The sequence below is a fragment of the Chelon labrosus genome (genome assembly GCF_963514085.1).
Source record: "Chelon labrosus genome assembly, chromosome: 19".
Classification (NCBI taxonomy): Eukaryota; Metazoa; Chordata; class Actinopteri; order Mugiliformes; family Mugilidae; genus Chelon; species Chelon labrosus.
The window spans coordinates 7322773-7338075 of NC_140352.1; the positions used below are offsets into that span (position 1 = coordinate 7322773).

Consider the following 15303-nt stretch of genomic DNA (forward strand, 5'->3'; position numbering starts at 1 on the left):
CAGCTAAATGGATGTAAAAGCATTACTAACGAATGGCTTAGTGTGCAGCAGTCTCTAAATATTAATATCTAGAGATCAGACATTGATTGTGGAGCTTGTGTAATCTCTTGCATGTAGGTTTAATGCCCGATCAATGGGATAATCAGCACGCAAATCAGGTTACTTCCAGAATATCCTGCATTTATTTAGCAAAGGTCAGATGGTGCAGATGTGGCACAGCTGAAATGTGAGATTAAATACTCTCCATAGAGGGGCTGGATATTTTACAACATGATAAATATGCAGGAAAATGGCTCCACCGGGTATTTTTAGATTAATTCCATGATCATTTTGGCTGATGTCTGTCTCTCGTCACCGGTAATCAGCTTTCGACTACTGTACAGTTGGAAACTGAACCGAAAACGAAGCCAAAAATAATCACACCGCGGTGACAGCTGCAACATTCGAACCTTCTTCCTCAGAGAACGGGATACGATTTGCAAACTTGTCCTACATCCTGGTAAAGACAAAGAGTTTGTGTCGTTCAAAGCCTCTGTTGTAAGAGAAAGCTGTTTACAGTGGTTCCCGTCGCAGTGGCAACTCAAGGAAATCGGAAAGAAAGACGCTGTCAGGCTGAAGGAGGAGGCTTTGGGGGATTTGTTAGATCGCCCTAAATCAGGTGAGGACTGCATTTTCCGCAGCACGGCGGAGATACAAAGGCTCGGCGGTGTGCAGAGTTCAGGGAGGCCGTTAAGACGGGACTGTCAATTGACCGGAGAGAGGGATTCTCAGATAAGAGAGGCCGAGAACTGATTGCGCAGGAGGATAACGGATAATCATGCTGGGAATACTGTGAGACCTGGATGTAATGATGCATGGATTTTTGGATGGCAAAAGTTTCGAGAAGAAAGAAGCTATAGATTTAAAACGCAGGTGTCAAACATGCGGTCCGCGGGCCAAAAAACGGCCCGCCAGAGGGTCTAATCTGGCCCGCAGTGTGAATTTGCAAATATACAACTGCTATTCCTAATTTGTCCACTGTTTTAGAGAGAGAAGTGGACAGAACACAACACTGAGACCCAGGACTAAACAGGAGACAGCAATGTGCCCAAACTGCGAACTAATTTACCCCGAACTAAAATGAGTTTGGAAAAAATGTTTGTGGTTTTAGGAGGCATTCAGTTTAACTTGGTTTTAGAGGTGCAGCTAGGTGTATTTTTTAAATTCGGACAGTTCCAACCTAGTCGTTTCCACCTTTATCCCGAGCTAATTGCCTCCCGACTCCAGCTCCGCACTGTGAAATTTACCTTCCCTTCCCCCGATTGTGATTGTTAGGTACATAACACTAATTCTTAGCATTTCTTAGCAATCACAACCAGTCTGTTCTGCCACTCAGCGCCGGGAAGTGCAGGTGGAATCAACCAGCGTCAATGCGTACCTGCGTTTCTTTCACCCATTTAGAGATTTGACTCAAAATAGACTCGGCAGCTCCCTGCCGGCGCGCTGCTGCCTCTTCACTCACTTTCTCTCCAGAAGCAGAGGCACCACTCTGCCGTGGAGACCATCCCGTCCTTGTAGCTGTCGCAGGAGTTGAAGAAGGGTCGGATGCAGACCTCGTACTTGTCCAGGTTGATGGCAGCCAGCTCGGCCTGGTCCAGATACAGGTCGTTGTTGGTGTCCAGCTTCGAGAACATCCACCCAATGGAGTCCTTGCAGCTAGCTACCAGGCTCTTGTCCAAAACTGTCAGCAATAACAGCGTAGTTTGGTTAAGACAATTGAGCTGTAAGGTTGGAGGGAAGGAATTTGTTGGGCTTCTGACCTGAAGCGGTGCCAGCTCCAGGCTTGCCGGAGTTATTCTGCTTCGCGTTTCCATGAAGGAGTTGGAACCAGTCTCTCAGGCGGTCTCCCAGGTCTGCCAGGTCCTGGCCAGTGCAGCTCTCTAAGGGGGCAAAAGAAAAAGAGGGAATCCCACAAATTCAAAGCTCTGCCAGAGGCTCGACAGCAACCCGACTCACTTCCCTTAAAGGCAGACACAGACTCAGTGCTGCTTTACACTGCTCTTACTGACGTAGACTGAGCTCATGACATCTGGGCTGTTGTATATGTTTATTTAAGAGAATGATCTCCTAATCATAGAAAACATCATTTCACAATTAAGTCTGTGGCTAAGCACTAATTCCAGGCGCCGGATGAAAAACAGGAGTATCATTTCATCCGTCTGATCAATTGGCATTTTCACGTGGCCGAGAGCCCGGACAATCAATACTGTTTGGCTGCAATGATAGATAGTGTACACTCTAAATAATTAATTACTACATGATTGAAAGAGCAGCTTGACCACATGGGGGATATTTGGCTAACAGTAATCTCTGAAATTGGCAAGTATTGATCCCAAAGCGAGCGCTGGCTCGATCGGTTCTGCGAGGATACTAGAGTCCCGATGCACGGACAGACGGCATGCCGCGTGTGGCCACCAGTGCGTCACAGCTTTCCGTTTTTGAAAGCTTGACTCATGAAATGTGATGACAGTGAGGCAGGCAGAGATTTGAATCCCAAAAAAAAATAAAAAACGGAGACGCACGAATGCGAAAGAGGTGAAGGAAACAGTCACTTGCCACGTTTTGTGTCGGCGTTCGTGACGCTAACGGAGGCCGTGGCGCAGGGGCAAAATCCAGAACACATGATGCTCAACTCTTTGCCTGTGAGGCAAGCCTGCTGCTCCAGCTTACACTGTAAGAAGAGAGAGAGAGAGAAAGGCAAGGATGCAGTTAAAATATTTATGGGGGTGACCGCAGGAAAAAGAGATTGCTCATTCAGATGAGACACTGCACTTAGAGGAAGCCAGCAAGAATGAGCTGTCATTTTCCGCCGCCGTCTGAGGCAAGGTCAAAATTAAAAACTGTACATAAATCAATAAGGAGCCCTGGCAGCGGCCGGTCTACGGCGATGCCGCTCAAAACCCACGTCAGTCATTAATCACACGGCCACATCGAGCCTTTTTTGCACTTGTCCTCCCGCGAGCAGTGATGAACTGCGCTGCCCTGCTGCGCCCACGTATATGTCAGCGCGGCAGGAAACAGCATTTGACTGGACTCCTCTCATTATTTAACGAGGTGACACGGGCACTTTCTGTTACTTTCAGTTTTTTGTTTTTTAATTCAGTAATACAGCAAAAGAGGGGGGAAAAATAAGTAAAGCGAGTGCTTTTAAAGAGAAGATGCAGGTTAAGGATATTCTCTTTTACCTGGGAAGCATAGTTGTGTCCATCAGAGCCGCACACAGGTGAGGAGGCGACCACGGGACAAGGCTTGCAGGTGTTTTCGTGGGCCTCCGGCTGCCCTGACTGTTTGACTCTGAATGTGGGAGGAGGAATAAAAGATGAGTTAAAACGTCTGTAGCACAAAAAACTTTAATTATCACAGATTTCTATCACTGATTTCTGCCTCTGAGATGCCGCTCCAAATGCAACAAAAGTGAATGAGTTTCATTTTGTGGTGTTTGCAGCACAGAACTTTCTAATCTTTAGGAGGAGTTTTAATGTTTGCAATGTTAGCATCTGAAAAACGTCAACAGAAATGTCATTAGTTTTGCAACTATTGAATCCTTAATCAGTCACCACTAAAGTGATTGCAGTTCATCCTGAGGGAAATATGAAAGTCTGCACCATAGACTGTATATAAAGATGGACGGTGGAACTGCTCCTCAAAGGTGAAGCCAAAGCAAGTAGAGCTCCCCCTGGTGGCTGGCTGCAGTATAGGTCATAAGCTCCACCTCCTCCATGTTGGTGGGTGGGACTAAAACACTAAAATACACTTCAAATAATTTTCGCAAGGATTATTTTAGGTAATTTTAGGTAGTTAATATAATGTTGATGCACGTTTAAGTGTCAATTATTTTGGATAAGTTTCGTTTTAATTAGTTATTTGACGCTATAGAAACAGGATGTGACATAATGGCGACCACCAAACTGATCCCGTGGGACCGTGAGAGTAGGAATAAGTAAATAAATATGTAAGTACATCGTATAATCCAACATTTCCTTGTCACTGGTGGAGGTAGAGCAGGGCGTAGTATTAATTAAACAAAAATGCAAGGGAGTCTGGAAGAAGTTCGGTCAGGTCATCGATACCACGGCTCGACGTGGCTCCACTCTCAGACTGCACTGATCAGACTCTGACTCTAAACTCGCAAGATGGCGCCCATATCTCCAGGAAAATAGCTTCAGTTTGGCCAATGCAAGGAATCGGGGCCGCATTGTCCATATTTATATACAGTCTGTACCAAATATATTCCATCCAAATGTTTTGGGGGAATTTGAAAATAATTAACCCTAAACTCAATTTTAAACAAATGATAGCGCCTGATGGCATACCAAATGATCACCAATACTATCTCAAAACATCTTGAGGAGGACTAGACGATGTGTGCACCGCATTTTATTCCAAACCGTTGAGTAAATGCTCAGGGAGTTAAACAAAAAAACACAGTATGTAAGTGCTCTCCCTAGGTTGCACTCAGCATGCTTTTAGGTGTTTATCTAAGAGCAAGGCACTTCCAGATTTTTTGACACCACTACTATCTCGTTCTCGTCAAGCTTGAAAGCACTTACTGTTAAGTTGTCTGGGACAAAGGGAACTCCTGAATAAGTGTAGTGGAACGGGACGTTGTTTGGGAAAAGAAACTCTTGAATTTTTTAATTTCTAAAAAGCTGCGAGCAACACAAACTAAATTCCATCCCGCAGGCCTCGGAGGCAGATATCTAACATCCTGAATAAATGAAAAACAATGCGCTCTGCACGGTTAGACTCCCTCATCTTCAGAGGGGGGAGAAATATATTTTGGAATTTGCACGAACCGACCCTTTAATATTCACCAGCTCAGAGATCAGAGTTACAAATCTCCTTCAACACACTCAAGTCTCATCTTATGCATCCTGCAACCCACAAACCCAAACTGGACATTTTTGATCATAACAGCGAGGAAACCATAGCGTGCATGTCAATATTTCGGATGCCCCGCTCATTCCTCCCCCCGCGAGCTGATTGAGAGGTGCACGAGCATCAGACTACTTAACGATGCTAGGATGGTTTAGCACGCTCGCGTTCGTGCTTATTAACCATTATTCCACACCGTTCCTCTCATCTCTGCGGAGTGACTCTGTAAATGAAGCACTTTATTGAAAAAAGATAAACGCCTGTCGCCGCAGATAGACTTCGCAGGTAGTAATAATTCACTCCATTAATTCTTTTCAGCCTGAAACCCCTGCTCATTTGTTTTTCAGTCGCGGCGGAACGAACGGGGCGAGGGAGCAGATAAACACTTTTCGCCGAGGCTTCGGGAGCTATTCCGCGTCTGAAATCTAAATTCTGAGCACAGTGGTTCGTGATTAGCCGGGCCAAAATGTAAAAGATTTATCTATATGCTTCAGTTGCCATGGTTTCAGCAGCCAAGCCTTCCTCCTCTGCTTCCACTTCCCCGCATTTATGCACCACGTTTCCTAAAGCTGCCCATTTGCCAACATATATCAGTAGAGTACACTAGTACGCCCTGCACTGCACTGTAGTGGTCTGAGATGTACAGTAAGAGCACTGTTGCTAAGTGATGAACAATAACATGGATGCTTGTTTCCATTATTTAAAAGTACAGATTGAGTTTTCTGCACTTCAGAGTTGTAGGAGGGTCAAAGGGGACGCAACATCTGAAGAGTTTGTTATTCACTGCTACTTACAAGTCAGTAAAAACGAAATATTAGAATGAACGCTGACATGTTTTTACACACTACTTGAGCAATTAATTTGTGCCCCATCGTGAAACAAGCGGAACATGAAGATATTTCTAGTTTTAAAATAAAATAAAATAATAAGAGTGGCCTCATCATTTATTGATACTGAGCCACAAGAGTTCGTTGATACATCATGCATTAGCTCACCGTGAATCACGTATTAGCCGGGAATGAATTAATCACGAGGTGCGCACCCTCGACATTAAGTGTTACCCATTAAAATAACATCTCTAACACGCGTCTGACAGGAGCATGGTTGTTGTACGAGCAAGAAGGAGCGAATCCTTCGAGCAAACTAAATTTCGAATCGAGATCCGTTGAATTTACGGGAGAGGAATATTTTTACTTGATCTGAACTGATGCGATAATCAATAATAAAAAGCGCTCAATAATTAAAAGCTGCTGCACAGCGGAATTGGACTTTGCACAGCTTAATGTGATCTAAAAATTGTAGTTAAATAAAGTGCTCAGTGGTGTTTTAACATTAAGCGCCCCTAAATGACTCCTCTGATTAATCTTTGCATCGTTACGGCTCTCTCTGGCCCCATCGCTGATTTTAATCAATAGCTCTCCGACAGCCCATTTCATTGCAGGGAATATTAACCAGACGTGTCCATGCTGTCTGCGTGCAAAAGAAAAAAAAAAAAAAAGCAGCTCCTCCTACCTGTGCTCCAGTTTCTTGCGATTGACACACATGGCCCTCTGGTAGCCCTGAGCGACGCACACCTTATGGCGGCTGCACTTCACATTCTGGCACGGGTCCTTGGTGGTGTCGACGTCTGCAAAACAACAACAACAAAAATGCAGCGCTGTCAATCACACCTGAGGTATTTTAGGTCTAATTCTTTGTTTTTGTTGCCTCCCGCGGATAAACATAGCGACTGAAACCTGCAAATATACGTTGCTGTGCCAACAAGTCAGAATTAAAAGACAATCTTTCACACAGGAATGAAAATCATGACGTGTGCACAAATGAGTGTATTGATTATTATAAAGTGCTGAAAACGTGGACGCCTAGCTGTCATTATGCAGGCGACCCATCGTCAACGGTACTGCCCTGGAGTCTCCAACGTCCGTTTCTGATTTCAAGAAAACCTGACAGCGCTGATTGAGCATCTCTTTCTCCGGGCTTGTCACATCTCACTCCCCCTCCCCAGCTTGCCTTCTCTGTCTCTCACAGAAATAAAAACACACTCCATCTCTGTCTCACATGTGCCCTTTCTTTCTAACCCGCCCTCCCTTGCGTGTCTCTCCGTCTCCAGAGTCGAATGGTTCAATGCCAGCCTCCTTTTTCCCCCACTCGTAGACTCGAGATGGAAATAGCACCGCGTCCTCCGACTCCCTCAAGCCCGATGGTCAATGCCATCCGGAAAGAGGATGTCACACCGTCCCCAGTCCATTTACCGCCTTAGCCGGGGGGACACCTCGGCAAACCCGCGGGATACATTTTAAGAGTGAGCTGCAAGCAGCGGTCGCTGAGAGAAATATTTAAGCTGTGAAGTCCTGAGTCAGCTCTGAGCAGCTGCTTTGTAGTCAACGCGGTCAACAGATGAGGCGGCTGCCAGCCAGATCCCTGCAAATCCGACGACTAGGTGATACTTTGATGCTACAGGAAGGAAGCATGAGGGAGCAGTGGACTGTTACGGAATCAAAAAAATTACAAAGTCACTCTGAGGGAGTCAAGAAATACTGTGAGCTCGTGGTGTTTTTGTACTATAAGACCATATACTGTATGAGTCCGTGCTGGCGGTGACTGGAGGTCATAAAGAGCAAGAGTCTGGCAGCTTTTAATCTAGCTACACAGGATCTGTGGTTGGTTCTGTTGGCTCGTCTGTTTGGGACAGCAGGGTATCTCTTAGACCCATTTAAATGGAAAGTCTCATTTCCTGAGTTGGGAAACTTGTTTTTCCGACGTCCGTGAGTTTGTGTGCCTTTTAGGTCGGAATGTGGGAACAACATGGAGGCTACAAAACAAGATGTAAGTGTATGCATGACAACGATGAGAGCAAACGGATCAGAGGAAGCCGTGACACATGATTAGTTAACGGTTTCAACTTGTGTGAGACGTGCATGCAACTAGCAAACAAGAATAACGTTTGACGCCAACCGTTTAAAGGGGAACTCCAGACTCAAGGGGGAATAGCACTAGTGTATCACAACAAAATATTGGTGAAATGAACGAGTTTGGTGGCAGATAATGCGTTATTTAGAGGCTGCGTTTCGGTGCCCCATTCACTCCCACTATATGGATATACGCGGCGCTTTGCTGGATTTAAATATCTTCCAAACGACTCCAAATGGCAACAAAGTTATATGGATGAGTAAACGATCGTATTTTATGCAAGAAATAAGGTCCAGGTTGTAAAAAAACAACGGTAATTCCCCTTTAATATACAAGATTTCACATTGGGCTGAGTAGCTTAAAAAATAGTTTTCTGAATTCAGTTCAATCTGACCAAAAGTTGGTTTGTTTTTAGGGCAGATCTTGTAGATTTTAAAACAGTAAATCCACATGTTGGGACAGATGGAAGAACATAGATGCGCTGGCCTCTGTGAGGTCTATGAGTTCGGCACAGCCAAGATGGCGACATCAAGTGTCCCCAGCTTGAGCTTCGGGAGTCCTACGGGTGATGTCGCGGAGGGTTCGTCCAGCTTTACGTACAGTCAACGGTTTACAGCTTGTTTTGGTTGCCTTCGCTTAAATCTAATAAGTCTCTTTACCGTCCTTCCTATAAATTTATTCTACTCATTATTAGATTTAGTCAGTTACAGTATCTTATTTGGATGAGCTAATTATTTATTTTTTTAGTACCACATGGTTACTGCATAGGATGCGAAAATAGTATGCTGTCACCAGCTACATACACCGATCAGGCATAACATTACAACCACCTTCCTAATATTGTGCAAGTCTCCCTTGTGCCTCCAAAACTGTTGTGACTCATCAGAGAATGGTCATGGGCCTTCTGAGGGTGTCTGTGGTGTTGTTAGTGGGGGCATTTGAGGGGAGGGGCCTGTGTGGATCATCCCACAGATACTTGATCAGTTTGGGATCTAGTGAATTTGGAGGCCAGGTCAACACCTTGTGCTGTTCTTGTCTGGTCTAGGTGGGTGCTACATGTCTAAGTAACATCCACACCAATGAATGCCAGGTCCAAAAGTTTCCCAGCAGAACACTGAATTGTCACAAGATGATCATAATGTTATTCACATCGCCTGTCAGTGGTCATAATGTTGTGGCTGATAGGAGTACATGCAGATGCAATTTCTATCATCAGGCTACAGTTTTTTGAGATCTTCCTAGCTTCATTAATATTTTATTAGATATCAGTTTGACTTATCTTGTTCAAAAATGCCCAACATTTATTTGCAAGTACAACAACAGTAACAATATGAGTAGAAAATCCTGCAGTTCATCTTGACTGAACCACAGAGTAAATAAATTCTCTGGTGTATAAAATTACCTCGAGCAACAGCGGTTCATAAAACAGAAGCTAACTTCAAAGTAGAGCAGGACCTCAGCTGTATTAGTATCATATCAAAGGCAACAAGCAGTACAATTTATCTCAATTGTACTTCCAGCTCAACAAGTAGCTCAAAGACAGATAGCCTGGCTCTGATGGATCGTAAACTTTCCACATAAAAGATTCTGTGACTACTTGACTTTTAGGTATTTTGTCGTGATTTAAATCCAGCGGCTGAAATATAGACTCAGATAGTGCATGTGTCTCCTGCTTCTCTTTTGATTTAAAACATAAAACCTCAGAGAAAATTGTCTTCCCATATATCATTTTGAGTATTTCTTGCCAATAATGAAAGTGCAGCCGTCTAATATTTTCAGCACGCCTCGACGTGTCCCACCAGCTCTCTTCAACGGAAATCATCCTTCAGGTTTTCCTCTGGTTTATCTTTCCACCGACAGTACATTTCATTCTTGGTTCCAATCAGAATACGAGGTTTAACGTTTCATTTTGTTAACACGGTTTCCAGTCGTGGATCATAAACTTTCATGGAGACGGGGGTTATTTCAGGGAGGCAATACGCCCTAAACTATCTCCACTGTCTTGTGCAGCATTTGATGTTTTTTTTTTTTTTGGCCACAGAGTAGTCGTACCTTCAGTCCGCTCACACACAAACCACAGCTATGAGCTTGTGCAGCGAGCCGTGCACTGAACCAGCTGAATGCGCTGTACGAGGAAGCATCAAATAAAACCAGAAAAGCACTCGGAGAGCGAACCCTCGCCGAGGCTCCATAATAATCCTCTTCACATTTTATTTTTATAATAAAAGATTTCTAACCTGCACGTGAACCCCGATCTGCGATAAAAACCACACGGTGACAGACAGTCATTGCTAGGCTGTTTTTTTTACGGAGTAGGTTCAATAATTCACGCAGAGAGAATAGAAAGACTCACGGCCACCGAATAATACTTTTTAAATCTATAATATTGTAATAAAAAGTATAATATTTTATAAGACATTTGGAAAGAAGTTAGTTTCGTCCATATAATCTACAATATATGACAATAAATAGTCTATAGTGGAAGAAACTGGTAAGAAAGTTAAATGTTGGAAAGCCTTATTATATCTAAAATATCAGATCTGGTATTTTGGGGGCCACAGAAACTAGCTGCATGCACCGATCAGTCATAACATTATGACCACTTTCCTAATATTGTGTAGGCCTCCCTTGTGCCTCCAAAACAGTTGTGACTCATCAGAGAATGGACATGGGCCTTCTGAGGGTGTCCTGTGGTGTCTGGCAACAGGATGTTGTTAGTGGGGGGGGCCTTTGAGGGGAGGGGCCTCTGTGGATCGTCCCACAGATACTTGGTCAGTTTGGGATCTAGTGAATTTGGAGGCCAGGTCAACACCTTGTGCTGTTCTTCATGTTTTTTTGTTTTTTGTTTTTTTTAGTTGTTCCTAAAGCGTTTTTGTGTGTGTCCTGCTGGGGATGGCTGCTGACATCAAGGAGTGCCATTGCTATGGGGTGGGGGTGTCTGGTCTGGTCTAGGTGGGTGCTACATGTCTAAGTAACATCCACACCAATGAATGAATGCCAGGTCCAAAAGTTTCCCAGCAGAACACTGAATTGTCACAAGATGGTCAATGTTATTTACTTCTCCTGTCAGTGGTTTTAATGTTGCGGCTGATTGGTGCATAAAGATGGACACACTGTGTGCCATGTGAGTTCCTGAGGGTCTGTGTGGTCAGCACTAGCTTGGCAGAGGCTAACTTCGCCTAGCTCCGGGCTAACTTAAAAAAAAAATGGGCAAAGAGCATGTGTGCAGCTAATGAGGTAGAAAGTGAGTTACCTCTGAGAGCACCCACCTGTCTTTCAAAGCAGCCACTTACTAAATAATGCATGAAATTAACGAGGAAAGCAGTTATAGAGATCAGTTTCACTTTTTTTTTGTGCAGGGCTGTTTATTTAAACGGCAGTAAAGTTGGGTATTCTGTGGGAACTGACTCACTTTTGGAGTCAGCCTCAAGTGGCCATTTGAGGAACTGCAGCATTTGGCTTCATTTTCCAGCCTTTGCTTTCCGCTTGTCTGCTGTAAACCTATATATATGTATGTATATTATCAATGCATTTGTGTTTTCATTTACTTTTCTTTTAGGTCTGTTTTGGTCCCCACCAACTTGTGAGGGATATATATCTGACTTTTCATATCAGACTGCTAAATGCTCCACTACGTTCCCCAGCTAGTTGCTAACGTCAACCTCCCACAGGTAAAGTAAAGAGGACGTGTTAAGACTTTTTATCCGGAAACAGCCGGCTGCTGCAGCATCTGGGAAAACAATACTAATGAGAGCTATACGACTTTCACATTATAGGCTATATATAGTCATTAGGTTCATTGTTGCTGTAAAACTGTCAATTCTAGCAGCTTTGAGGTAGCTGACTGATTTCCTTTGTGTGAAGAAATATATAAACGGTGATTTGCTGCTGTAGGTGCATTTAAAAAAAAAAAAAAAAGTACCAACCTTGAACAATTACATTAATTGATCCTTGGTCTGACCTTTCACTAAATCTGAAGTGCATTGCTCGCCTGTGTGTTCCCATAGAAACACAGCTGAGTATAGTTTTCAGATGGGGATGAGCAGCCTCGTTGCTCCCTTGTTCGGTATTTATGAGCACCTTCAAGTCTTCCTCCAAGCAGCAGCCAGCCGCGGCATCAGCAGCAGCTTAACATCAAACACGTCCCTCATACAGTATTCTTATACACCCACTACATGCTAAAAATGTAATCCAAACACAGGATTTAATTTGCATCAGAGATCAAGTGTGTTTTCCCCCCTCACCTGCTCTTCTGGTTGTGTTTACATTGTGCCGCATTTAGATTTCAGCGCAGGGCTCGTGTGTGTGTGTGTGCAAGAGCAATTATGGGTTTTTAATCCTCCTCTAATCAAGACAACAAAAGTGATGCTACTGAACTAAGCCTGTGTTCAGTCTCTGAGAATATTATTATTATTATTACACAATGATCAGAATCATATCAGAACATAGCTGCCTTTTCATCTAGGATCAGCTCTACTGAATATAGCCTCTTGAGTTTGGACCATAGACTGTATAAAAAGATGGATGGCGCGACAGCTCCTCAAAAGTGAAGTCAAAGCAAGTAGAGCTCCCCCTGGTGGCTGGCTGCAGTATAGCTCATAAGCTCCACCCCCCTCCATGTTAGTGGGTGGGACTTGGGCCAAACTAAAACACTAAAATACATGACAAATAATGTTTTTTCAGGATGGTTTCTTCAAGTCTTTGGATAAGTTTCGTTTTAGTTAGTTATTTGACGCTATAGAAACAGGATGTGACTACTAGTTGCCATGCCAACTGCTCCATAATGCGGTCCCGTGGGACTGTGGGACCGCGTGGCTCCACTCTCGGGCCGCACTGATTAGACTCCGGCTCCAAGCTCGCAAGATGGCGAAGCCCGTATCCCCAGGAAATTAGCATCAGTTTGGTCAATGAGAGGACGTCGGGACACGTTGTCCATATTTATATACAGTCTATGGATTAGAAGGGATGATCAGTTTAAAGTCATACATTTTTTAAGTAAAAGGCAGTTCTGGGCTAAATAAAATCTGCAGAAATCGTAGCACCCGCTGGACATCTATTGACGCATGAGTGAGACGGACCCATTTTACAAAATTTACATTCACTGTCAAGACTCTTTATGCGCTTAAATTTAATCGAGGGTTGTTGAATTGAAGCAGTCTGCAGCGGTTGCTCAACTCCAGCGCTAAGATTATTTACTTTACTATACTGGCAACGCACAAGTTCACTTCAAACTCTTTTTATAACTCGATACGATTTCAGTATATCCATATCGTATACATATAACTGTATATCCCATTGCCAAATTCTATTCTATTGCATTTACATATATATATTTTTTTATTTGTACTCATATTTACATTACATTCCTTTTTCCTCTTGTTTTTTTTAATACTGTTTTTATTGTTTATTCCTTATCTTATCTTGCAGAGCTAAAAACAAAAGTTGCCTGTTTTCTGCAATGACAATAAAGGATATTCTAATATATTCTATTCTATAAAGTCACTCTTTTGGCACAAATAAAGGAAGTCAAGGTCAAATATGGCCGCTCCGGTGTGAAGTGAGAGGATAAAACCTTATTGTTTTGCCCTGAGCAGAGTGTGCAAAGCCCGGGCTGATGTCTCAATCTGCTCTGTTAATAAGCCACCGGAGGGTCTGAATTCTCCTGTTAGGTCTTTTGTTCTAGCCGGGGCCTTTCAGAGACATCTTGCTTCTAGTCTCTGCTGTCTTGTCGAATTGGCGATGAAGAGAGCTCTGATCAATTAGGTCTGCAGAGATACTCCCAGAGGGAGCCGTGATGGGGATGAAATCAATGGTATTCAAATGAACGTCGCCCACATTACAGCAAGCCAGGCGTTTTCTTGAGATTACATTAGTTATTCCCCCTGTTGTTAGAACAGATGACTGGGATAACGTCTAACGCTGCCTCTTCTCACATCTTCTTCCTTTGAGGCAGCGTGGGCGTGGCATTGCACCCAACCTCCCACACACACCTTGCAGCGGAAACCGGGGGAACACACGGGTCTGCTAATTGGCTACAACGCGTATGAATAGTACATATATAGCCCGGCATGCGAAATGATTCATGCTGTACTTCATTATCCTGACCTTTCAAGGGTTAGCCCACAGCTGCATGCAAAGATGAGTGGGATTTCTCAATTGAAAAAAGCTCAGGAACAACTTAACGGCAGCTAAACCGAACACAAAATGGGATGAAATCCACAAACACAGCTGCAACTGTTATATTCGGTCATGTTGAATGGAGAGACCCAAACGCAGGACGCAGGAAACTAAATGTGCTGCAGGGAAGGGAGTGTAGCCAAAAACCCAAGAACCGAAAGACGAGGAAACATCACAGACGACTTGACAAAGGGAAATGCAGGACTATATATGCACACATGGCTTTAGAGGGGGTGACGAGACACAGTTGAAACTAATGAGGACGGAGCACGACAAGGAGAAACCAATCAAACAATCAAAGGGGGTAAAACACATGAAGTAAAGCAAGAGAAGACACACCAAGAAAGAAGCTTACAAGATAGCAACATGATGGATGATCAACTTTGATACTGAACACTTGTTCTCTCAGTAAATCGAAAGCGGTTGTAGTGTTCGTCCTATTTAAGACGTTGAGGTAATGTCTTGGGAAATAATTAAGAGAATAAATTTTTATGGAGCGATTGAATTTCTGATTAATATAACTAATTATATCACTTGGTAAGTCATAGAGTCATTTGTCCTATAAAACATTCGATAAGGGGATTGGAAATTATGCACTTAAAGCAGTTAGCCACAGCATTAAAATCATTAAATCATGTTATTATAACTTAGGTTCGAGAACGAGACCACGGCCACTTATTATTCTATGTCCCGTGCTTCCTGAGATGTGCCCCCACCCTGACTCTCACTCCATGGATTCCTCTATCATCATCCATCTACACATTTCGTCTCCTTCATGTCTTTCCTTCAACACTTCTAATCCCATCCCCTCAACCCTTTCCATCCCACCACCCCAAGCCTTCTCATTCATCCCCTTTGACCCTTTCCATCCCACCCCCTCCAGCACTTTCCATCCCATCCTCTCAACCCTTTCCATCGCTTCCCCTCAACCCTGCCCATCCCATCCCATCCACCCTTTTCATCCCATCCCCTCAACCCTTTCCATTCCACCACCCCAACCCTTTCCATTCCACCCCCTCCAACACTTTTCCATCGCATCCCCTCAACCCTTCCCATCCCGTCCACCCATTCCATCCAATCCCCTCGACTCTTTTCATCCCATCCCCCTCGAGTCTTCTCATTTATCCCCTCTGACTCATCTCATTCCATCCCCTTTGACCCTTCTCATCCCTCCATCCATTTCCCTCACGTCCCGTCTACCAATAAACTTCTCTGCGCTAGTTAAAACATGGTCTTGTTAGTGAACAACTGAATAACATTGACAATATTCTGCTGGAAAATGTTGGGTCCTGTCATTGATGT

At 43.8% G+C, this 15303-nt stretch overlaps 1 protein-coding gene across 1 annotated transcript in view; it reads right to left on the bottom strand.

Moving 5' to 3' along the window:
- The window catches only part of LOC311504941 (testican-2), a gene marked incomplete at its 5' end in the record, with an annotated part of 43461 nt that overhangs the window by 3757 nt on the left and 24401 nt on the right, over positions 1 to 15303 (bottom strand). Inside the window, 5 exons of the mRNA XM_084568295.1 lie at positions 1502 to 1720; positions 1800 to 1915; positions 2592 to 2710; positions 3225 to 3333; positions 6427 to 6541. Coding sequence (XP_084424421.1) covers positions 1502 to 1720; positions 1800 to 1915; positions 2592 to 2710; positions 3225 to 3333; positions 6427 to 6541 — 678 coding nt within the window. The remainder of the gene's footprint in view (positions 1 to 1501; positions 1721 to 1799; positions 1916 to 2591; positions 2711 to 3224; positions 3334 to 6426; positions 6542 to 15303) is intronic.